Below are 10523 nucleotides of genomic sequence, written 5' to 3'. Positions count from 1 at the left end.
TCAAATTAAACCAACAATCTCCAAAATTCAAGTTTAGGGTTTAGGATATTGACAAAAATATTACTGAAAATGACCAAACCTTCTAAGTTTGATTGGATGGAAGGTAGGCGATAATCTTGGAGATAATTTGGAGCTGCCAAACATAAGAGATGTGCTATGAAGAGAGCAGATTTTTTTTTTTTCATTTTTTTTGCAGCTTGAGAATAATAAAAATTGAGTTCAAGATGTTTGGGAAGTATAATCGCACAGCAAAATATACAAGAAAAACTAAAAGTACATTGAAGAAGAAAAAATCATAAAGATTTAATGTGAAAAAAACATGAAATTCTAAAAAAAAAAAAAAAAAATCACTGAGCCACACCCCAATATTAAATATGCTATGAAATTTTGGAAAAATTGTAACACAAGAATTTCAGCTCACTTCACAAACAGTAATCTTCTCAAAATAGATAAGAGATCGATGCATTTAAAAAAAATTCAAAAAATACAATCCTTCAAGTGAAATAAAAATAAGAGCGGAGAAAACCGCTCAGCTTGACTCGTAGTGCTACGACGCTAGGATTTGGAGCGTCACAATGCTCTACTCTTTATCTTCAGCCCGACTCACAGCGTTGCAGTGTTGGTGTTGGAGCGACGCAACGTTCCATACTTTGTCTCCAGCTTGAGTCTGAACATTGCAACGCTCTAGCATATAACATTGCAGTGATATTCGATTGTACGGACAATTTTTTTTCCTGAGGCTCCATCTCGAACCCCCAAGTAGGGAGCCGGCTTCCTCCATGCAAACCCCTGAAAAGTTCCTTGTTGAGCTTGACTGACAAAAATAAAGTATGAAATAATATTATAACCCGATTGATCTACACAATATAATCAAGACAATAAATATGAACATAAGTTTGCTGCCTCCTACAAATGAGGAATAAATTTGAAGAAAATTTATACAAGCTTATTTAATTTTTTTATAATTTAAATAATTAAATAAATTTGAAGAAATTTCTTAAAACTTAATTGACATGTAAATGATAAATTTATATTTTATATCAATTATTTTAAATTCTTTGTGTTTTTATTTAAAGTATAAATATGATGTAATAAAATAAAAAGATAAACACATTTTTTCATATTTTTTAATGTTTTTATAAATATTATCTTTTAAAATAAGAATAAGGAATAATTGTAGAATGAAAATATTAATATAATTATAAATATTTATTTTTGGAAGATACTTATTAATATCAATAAAAATAGATTCAAGAGCTGATATAATTATATAAACTTCAATAATTCTGCTTGCGCAGGCAACAGGAGTGACAGTGCAAGTAATAATGTAATAGAAATGGAGATTGATGCAGGTGCTGATACTATGACTTCGCTTGGGATAATTTTTTTTATGTTTTATAAAGTTGTTTTTTAATATAATTTTTTTTTTTGAAAGCAGAGAAAAGGAGTAGTCTAAAGCTGTCACAAACAAGAGCTTTTATTATGTACGGACACCGGACGGGAGAACCGTCCGGTTAAGTACTGGATACCTTGCACTATCCAGCGGTATCGAGAGCGGGTACCGAACTGGGTACCGACTAATGTGGTGACGTGGCATATTTTTATTGGTCTCCGGACGCCCTCCGCACTCCGCAGAGAATAAAAATTCCCCAAACAAAGCCTATTTGTTCTTTAGAGCTTATCATTGTTAACCCACCACATGCTCAATATTATGAGCTGCAGAAGAGTAATTGCTGCATATATGCCTTTAGCTGGAGCTCTGCTCTAAGGAATTCAATATCGAGCTGCTCCAATCTCAGCTCAAAATCAATCGACTGGGTCTCAACCCGAGCGTAATCGGATTAAAATTGGGCTCAATACGAGTTCAAGTCAGGCCAAAAATAGATCTAACCTCAATTGTGGAATGTATTTGCGGAGAGTGCCAGTGACAATTCCATGGAAGTGTTCCCATTGCTCCGTTTTCATGCTCAGCATTGCTTTTGTTTCAACTTTATTTTGTTCTATTGTTAGCTGTAAGAGCTCAAGAAAAGAGAGTTTAAATATTATTTATTACAGTTAAAAGTACGGCTTTCTATAAAAAAATATTTAATTTAAAATTTTTTTGTACTAAAAAGCTGATTTAGAAACCAACAAAAAAGTTTCCTCAAACGAAGCCTCAAGTAACCGATCCCCGATAGTGAGATTAAGGGTTTGTTTGTGACGGTTTTTTTACTGCTTATTGAAGCAACTTTTTAGTACAAATTTTTTAATTTTTTTTAATAGGAAAGTGCTTTAAGAAGCAATATGAAATTCGTCTCAAATGAAGCCTAGCCTTAGGGACGTCTTTTTTATTGCTTCTTGAAGTAGCTTTCTAGTACAAAATTTTAATTTTTATACTAAAAAATTCCTTCAAGAAGCAATAAAAAAGCAGTCCCAATGCTTCATTTGGGGCGACTTTCTTTCTGCTTCTTAAAACAACTTTCTAGTATAAAATTTTGTACTAAAGAACTGCTTTAAGAAGCAGAAAGAAAGTCATCCCAGACCGTTTTATGAAGCAATAAGAAAGCCGTTCCAAACAAAGCCTAAGGCTTGTTGTTGTCGTCATTTTTGTACGTTATGAAAATTTCATATTTATTATTTGTCACTTGAAATATGGGCAAATATTATTATTTTGTATTCTTGATGACTGTATACTCATGAATCATGAAAAAGAAACATATTACTGTAATATTTTTTTAATATTTTTTTGGAGTGATTGTTGTCTTATGTATGAATTTTGCATTATAAGTAAACTGGGAATTTATATACATGCCAAAGAGTTCTCATGTGTTTACATATCTAATATCTAAATTTTTATATTTACTTGTACAATATCACAATCTTTAAATCACATAAAAAATACAACTAACATTAACTTATCTAAACTAAAATATACAATTTTTTACGTATAATTTGGTATGATCTAGATTAGGGGTGTCAATATTTGACACGACACGAAAACCCGACCCGGACCCGACCCGGAAAATCCGAGTTGGACCCGACCCGATTTCAAAACGGGTCGGGTTCCTAGATAATAAGGTGGAATATAAGTGACTACTCCTTGGCTCTTTGAACTCGCCATGTGACTCACCTATACTCACTCGCCCATCACAAGTCAATATTAATGTGGTAGCCCAAAGACAAGGAAATTGGGTTCGAGAAGATTGTTATCTCTAGTTAACTAGAGTGTGACACGTGTCTAATCTGTAGAGTCTATCGGATAAGTAAAACTCATAACGAATACACACAAGAAATGAAAATGCAATGAAAAAAAAAAACACTAGGATTTAACTTGGAAAATTCAAAACCGGAAAAAAAAAACACACGAAGCCACACCACACAAAAAATTCACTATAAAAATTTGGAAGAAATAGTACATATCTATCTTCTTTCTAAATCTATCTTTGTCTCTCTTCTCCCTAGCACCATTCACAAATAAATAGCTCTCTCCTCTCTTTCCTGCCTCAGTCTCTTATCCAAGAATTCTCTTTCTCATCCAAGATCCTAGCATTATGACATTAGAAACTACAATAGTTAGTTTAATAGTCACCATGTTTATTGCCTAGGAGACTATGACATGGAATATTATCAATTCTCTATTGTGATTTATCCCTCTTAGTCCCCTCAAATAGTAATCAAAGTATTAGAATGGGGCAAAAAAACTTACAATCTTAGTTAAAGTTTGTGCAATTAGGTTCATTAGCCTCTTTAATTTCCAAAGAAAGATTAGTGCTTCAATGCACTAATGAAGTATCTCGATTGCTGGATGTAGCTATTTCTCTTGCATGATAAATTTTAAGGGGTTTTAAAGAAGGAAGATGGGAGGTAAATAATATTTATTTAGAAAATTTTAAAAACTATTCATGATATTTAGAAATAAATAAATATATTGTATTCCTACATATTCAAGAAAATCTTCATTTGAGAAGTTTTATCCATCGACTGATATATAAACTTATAACGACCTGTTCTTTGACGTCTTCTATGATCGCCATCATTATCAATTGATATCGATGTTCATTATCATTTGAATACTCATGAATCATGGTAATTAAAAAAGAATAAATAACAAATCATGATGATGCCATTTATAAACTTCAACACCTAACTTCTTATTATTCATTACTTACCACAATCTTTAAAGTGATGGTTGATGACTATCATAATCATAGTATTATTGAAAACTTTAATCTTTTTATGATGAAAATAACATTTAATGTAGCTCATTCTGGTCTGTTGGTTGAGGGCTTTGGCTAACGACCAAAATATTTTGACCTTTTGGGTTAGTGAACATGTGCTTAAGTAGGGTCAAAAGCAAGTCCAGGCCATAAACTCTTATGTCTCCTTATAAGGAAATTGTAGGTTAGTAATTGTCGTGAGAATATGATTAGCCAACCTAAGTAGGGCTAATTGAGCCCACTGTCTCAAGGGGATAAGTTAGGTTTACTTTGGGTCTATCTTAAGTTATCCACAAAATTGCCTATACTTAAGCCACCTAGCCTCCTACATGTTTCTAAGGTCTGTATTGTCACGACCCGACCCGATCCGGGACGGATCCCGCTCGCACCGGGCCGCGACAAAACCTTTTATCCAGGATCTGGCTTTGGAATTTGGTTCTGAACTGAATCTGATATTACAGTATCAAGTCCAAGGCTTTTTTAAAAACCATTTTATTTTCTTTTTTATGAGTTCTTAATATTAAAATTTTTATCTTTTGTCCTAAGAGTTATTCATCTATTAACATGCATATTCTCACATAATAAACATAAATAAAAAATATAATAATTATGAGCTACTTCACACATGAAATAATTGAATAGTAAATAATAAATCTTCATAAGGTTCATGAGGTGGCATCCCACGTACCATGCTGTTTATTGAATATTTATGGGGTGGTTGGACCGTTAGGTTGATCGGGGAGATTAGTGGCCGAAGGCCGATACTCCTTGTCCCCCAAAAAAAAATTATCTTTTTTTTTTATTTAATTTTCCCTACCCCTTCATGAATATTAGCAAGTACAATGACTAGATTCAGTGTCATGGCATCATTTTATAATATTCAACACCCAACTTGTGATTATTCAAATCTTATCAAAATAAAAAATTTGGCAACCTGACATGTACAATTTAAAATTTCAAGAAGTTTGAGCTCAAGTTAGCCCAAACCAGTTCAAATCAGAATGATCAGTTTCAAGTTAGGTCAACTCGATTTGATTGGTGTTTGCTCCAAAAAAAAAAGTTGTTGTATTTATAAATGAGTTTATCTAGAGCAGGTCGGCATGGTATGCAATTATGAATGTTAGTTTTTGTGGAATTTGATTGTGTCGATCAATTGAATTGTGTTGTAGCATCGAACCTCAATTCCATCAGTTAAGCTCATCGGAGGGTTCCCCCCTCCTTTTTGGTAGGACCGAAGAATGCCATGACACTATTAACCTAAGCTTTGTGGAGTTTTATAGTTTGCTAGCTTGGAGATATACAAATAGTAGAGTGCTACGACACTCCACACCCCGACGATGCAGCGCTATCATAAAGACTAAATAGAGGGAGTGAAGCATCGTGATGCTCCAAATTTGGTGTTGCAGCATTGTGAAGCAGCCTGACTATAACAACTCAAAAGTTTTAAATGATTTTTTTAAAATATGAAAATTATGTGTTGGGAGCTACGGCGCTATGCATACGGGCACCGCAGTTCTAGGGGTTGTAATGCTAAGGCTTCATAATTTGATGCGACGGCGCAGATACTCTACAATAACAATGAAAAGAACATGTGATGTTGAGGCACCAGGTTGAAAAACTTTATATATTCCTATATTCAACGCTCTCCCCACTATTTCCTTTCTTACTAGGAGTCGAGGAAGGGAAGAAGGGAAGAGAGAGAGAAATCCCTTCGGGCCTTTTTCATCCGTCGTTTCTATTATAAATAGTATTATGATCGTTGTAAGTGATTATACTCTTATTCCTCTTTCTGATGATTTTGATTTCTATAATTTTAATGTTCCAATATTTTTTTCTTTATTTTATACATAATTCTATGTGTGACTAATTCTATAAGGCACAATCCCCAAATCAATAGAGAGGCCAAGTTATAAGCTCAAATTTACATAATTTTTTATAATTAAACTCATTTTATAAATATTAAGTATTATTCCAAGTCCAAAGTAGTGTGCTCTACTGATAAATTTGCATGACGTGTTAATTAATAAAGAAAAACAGAAATAAGTACCAAACCGAAAAACTCACGAAATATTCAAAGTGGATTAGTACCCACAATTATTTTCTGAACACTGGAACTTGGTACTGCTACACTGATTTAGCAAATTAATCACTTGCTAAACTCTGCAGATACTCATTATTTATTCCACTAAAGCTAGTACAGTAAGCTACGAATCACTCCCGGCTTCTTCAAATCGATCAGATAGAGATACTGTTAGGAATCCCCTTCGCAGTGAGCCCCTGCCCGCTATAGGGCGATAGCAACTCGTAGTCTAGCTTAACAGAGCCACCACGGTTCTTCAAGCTCTTATTTTTATTCAGCTCGGCAATTCTCTTCTCCACGTTCTTGAGCTTCGATCCGAACCGCTTCAAGGCATTGAGCGCCCTCGCGTTATTGGTCCACTCCTCGCTCGCCCGCTGGCCCAAATACAGTTCATCCGACGCGTGCGTCGACAGAATTTCAATCACCGATATCTCAAGAATGGCCTGCAATTGGCCCGTAATGGTCTTTAAGAACACTTTGTCGGGGTTCGTTTTCAGTAGCTCGTAGTCGGCCGTGCCGACCTCCGGCATGAACTGCCGGCTCAGGCTTGGGCGGTTCGGGAGGTAGCCGCCGTAGGGGTATTGGCCGAAGTTGACGGCGGCGTGCATGGCGGAGGCTATCCAGATGATGGTGGAGCAGATATGGACGAGTTCGGGCAGGGAGTTGAGCTTCGGCCACCAAGGCTTGTTTTTGAGGTCGCCATGTCCGACCTCCACGGCTTCTTTCCACCAGGATTGGAGCTCGGCGTCGTCCCGGATGATGGAGTCGTCTGGGTAGTAGATGGAGCAGTACTCGGTCACCCAGGACTCGATTTCCGACCAGATGGCGAGACCGTCCACGGCGTAGGGGTAGTCTTTGATCACGAGTCGGAGCTTAGTCGGGCTCGATGGGTCCTCCACCGCCATTCCCCTGCCCAAAAGCAAGTGATCAGCGATAAAAGATTCAACTTTTGTTAAGTTAGCAATTGTCCAATCTCAATTCTGCAATTGGTTTTATATGTTTAGATTGCTTTCGTACCGCTTGAGGAGATCGGCGGGGAGGGACTGGTCGGCGAAATTCCAGCTCTTGTAGATGACGGACGACAACTCCATAGCGTATGTGGAAGGGAAGACGGAGAACTCGATGATACCGCCGGCGTTGATAAGAGCCTGGCGAGCGAGAGCGTTTATGTTCATGGTGTCGCGGTAGTGAGGGACGAGGAGCTTGTTGATGGGATGAAGTGTGCTGAGGTGCCTGTTCGTTGAGATCACAAACGGCTCCATCACTGCGTGGGTGCGCAGCCTGGGAAAGAAACAAAGCACTTGTAAGCAAACAGTGAGAGCTTGAGAGAGAGAAACAAGGAAATAGGATTCATCACCAGTGGCTAATGAGCTGGTGTACGCCGTAGTCATTTACGGCGACAAAGCCCTTGGCTAGTTGCCAGATCGCAGCCTCGACGCCGGAATCTGCCGGCGTGTAGACGGTGCTTACAGCGCCGTGCTTCTCACCCTCCGGATGCGGCAGGCTGAGCTCGATGGCGATTGGCTTGAGAGTGTCATCGTCTCTCAGGAAGAGAAGCGTTCGGGTGGCGTAGATTTTGCTTGAGGTTGAATTGATTCGTGAAAGGTAAGGCATAAGCGCGTCATGATAGTTGATGATAAAGAGCCTGCTCCCATTCAGTGCCTATATGAAACAGAAACGAAGTCACTCTCTGTTCTCAACTGTAAAACCAGCTAATTAACAACTGGTGATAGGATATTAAAGGAAGTTACTTGCTCTGCTGTGAGGCCGCCAAGATTTCTCTCTATATGCTCTGCTGTAATCGTGCTATTCTGCTCTCCAAACAGTGTGGGATCGAGATTGCTGGTTGGCGGGAATTCCTTCAAGAAAGATAAACAGTTAGCCCTCTTTGCTTTTGCGCTCTGCTTCCCGAGCTTACCATCAAAGTCATACCTTGAGTTTTTCGATGACGACAGGGTTCACTCCGGCCAGCATTTCTCTCGCAAATTCTTCGTCAGTCTTCCATATCCCCTTATCATCTTCAAATTCAAAAGTTGGAACAAAAGAGTCAGAGCCGCCCAATAATAAATCAGAAACAGAGTGAAAAAGGAGTGTTTTTTATAAAACGGAGAAGAAATAGATGAACAATTAACCGTGTATGATTAGCGGCATGGGACACTTGAGAAAACTGCGCTGTCCTGTTGCTGGGGTGAGTATGCTTTTCAGCATCTCAAGAGGTAAGGCCTGCATCAGCGCTTGCACTTGAGGAATATCCGGAAGCGGCAACCCGCCTTCATAGAGCTTAAGAACGTCTTCGTAGCTGTCGAAAGTGTTCGGTGTCTTGTCGAACACAGCTTGAAGAACAGGCACCAACGACTTGGCCACGGCCTTGATGGTGTAGCCCAAGAAGTCCGACATCTTAAGGTGGCCGAAACGCTCGTCGCGCGGCACGTAGATGTTCATATCCAGCGAGAACAACCTGCTCTCGCTCTCCGGATCTGCAAAGGTTCCCTCCGACATCAATCAATCATCAAATTAACACCTTTGATCTCTCGCACACTCACACCTTCAGTTATTAGGCTTACCAGTCTTGGTCGGAGGGCGAGCAGTCTTGCCGCGACGAGGGTAAGGGTACTTGTCTGATCCGCCGAGAACGGGCCGACGGAGGCCCGACATCAGATCCGGGTTGCCGAGATCGTTGTAATACGCGTAGTTGTACACGCGGTCCCATTCCTCCAGCTGCCGGCTCACGTCGTCTCCTCGTAGGTGCTGGAGCTCCTCCTCCCGGTACGGCCTCAGCGGTCCCGGCGTGTCTTTCGGCAAATAAGTCTACAAAGCAAAAAGCTTTTGATCAGAGAGAGAGAGAGAGAGAAAAGAGAACGAAGAAAGACTGATTTTTCGATTACGTCGTTGGCGAAGAAAACGCGGTCGTAAGTGTACTTGGTGACATTATAGACCCAAGAGTTGCAATCGAAGTGGATGCGGCCCTTGCCGGGGAAATCCTCGATGGTGATCGATTTGAGGAAGAACTCCGCCAGGTGGCGGTTCTTCACGATTACTGCGCCAGGAATCCCTTCTCCTTCCTTTACGTGGAACGTCACCCCAAATTTTATCTCTCCGGCGATGACCGTAGGAAGGAGTGGGATCAGCGGCGGCTCCAGATACGCCGGCTCGCCGACCAATCCTCTGTCATCGTTATCTGCACAGGTTTCAAATTTCAGCTCGACATCACTCACCACCCCAAAAAGTTTAGCTTTTAAAAATCATTTTAGCTAATTAATTACTACGCCATTATTGAACTTATGCGATTAATTAATAAAATTAAGAGCTTTTTTGACAATCGCTGATACGAAGGTCGTGGAAGGTGTACGCACTGGAATCACCGGCGGTGGCGCTGACTAGCTGAAGCGAGACTTGCTGGCCGAGGAAGTCCTGGATACTATTGACGACAGTTGCACCGAAGTCGTTGAAGTCAAGAACGTTCCTCTCCATGAGGACGAGATGGCCCTTCACCTTCGTTCCCTGCCACAAAACATTACCGATCATGTGCCCGATCATGTTTCTCTCGCTATCTCTTGCTTTGCTATTTGGCAGAGGAGAGAAGAGTGGTTTGCTGCTATGATTTCTGCTTGGGAATGCGGGGGCTTATATTTCTGCAAAGATTGAACTTATCTGCTTTGTTTAATCGATCTTCATGATATGCGTGGTCACTATTTATATTATAATTAAAAACCAGCCCATTTAAATTATTAAGTTATAAGATTAAATTTGATTTTTAAAATAGTCAGTTTTTCTCGGCCTCCGACTCAGCCTCAGCCTAGGCCTCAGCCTCGAGTTTTTATTTGGTCCGGTGCAAGGACCTAGAGGAAGGTTCGGTTTTGCCTAAAAAAGTGCAAATACCGAGTTTTTTGAAAAAAATACCGAGTTTTTCAAAAAACTCGGTATTTTGCACTTTTTACCTATTTTTGGCTAAAACCGAACCTTCCTCTACATCCAGTGAAAGGACCTAATAATTGCTCCTCAGCCTCAGCCTCAGCCCTGCTTTTCTCTTTTTTGGCCGACTTGGTGTCTCTTTATCATCTCTATCCGGCCAAATTTTAGAAAGAAGTCCGATATTTGTTAAAATTAGTATAAGGAGCTCATTAAAAAAAATTAAAAAAGAGCAAAATAGTCAAATTATTTGGAGTATTCTGAATACGCTAAATGATTTAGTGTATTCAGTAAAAAAAAAAATGGCATGGAGAGATAATGTGAAAGAGTGAGAGAGA

General features: G+C 39.2%; 1 protein-coding gene across 1 annotated transcript; it reads right to left on the bottom strand.

Moving 5' to 3' along the window:
- Positions 1-6236: 6236 nt before the first annotated feature.
- LOC110111010 (probable linoleate 9S-lipoxygenase 5) lies at positions 6237-9953 on the bottom strand. The gene is made up of 9 exons (XM_020842691.2): positions 9630-9953; positions 9162-9454; positions 8841-9084; positions 8409-8753; positions 8209-8294; positions 8028-8135; positions 7634-7938; positions 7294-7557; positions 6237-7185 (listed from the first exon to the last, which is right to left on the bottom strand). The coding sequence occupies exons 1-9, from the start codon at positions 9811-9813 to the stop codon at positions 6432-6434; spliced, it is 2583 nt and encodes an 860-aa protein (XP_020698350.1). The 5' UTR covers positions 9814-9953; the 3' UTR covers positions 6237-6431.
- Between the last annotated feature and the right edge of the window lie 570 nt (positions 9954-10523).

Source organism: Dendrobium catenatum, unplaced genomic scaffold (assembly GCF_001605985.2).
Source record: "Dendrobium catenatum unplaced genomic scaffold, ASM160598v2 fragScaff_scaffold_1132, whole genome shotgun sequence".
Classification (NCBI taxonomy): Eukaryota; Viridiplantae; Streptophyta; class Magnoliopsida; order Asparagales; family Orchidaceae; genus Dendrobium; species Dendrobium catenatum.
Note: the sequence above shows the minus strand (reverse complement) of the source record. Positions and strands in the feature narration are given on the sequence as shown.

Coding starts and splice junctions, on each gene's coding strand:
- LOC110111010 (XM_020842691.2), bottom strand. CDS start 9,813: ATGATCGGGCACATGATCGGTAATGTTTTGTGGCAGGGAACGAAGGTG. Junction 9,455..9,629: donor CGCCACCGCCGGTGATTCCA/GTGCGTACACCT, acceptor AAACCTGTGCAG/ATAACGATGACAGAGGATTG. Junction 8,136..8,208: donor TCGTCATCGAAAAACTCAAG/GTATGACTTTGA, acceptor TCTTTCTTGAAG/GAATTCCCGCCAACCAGCAA.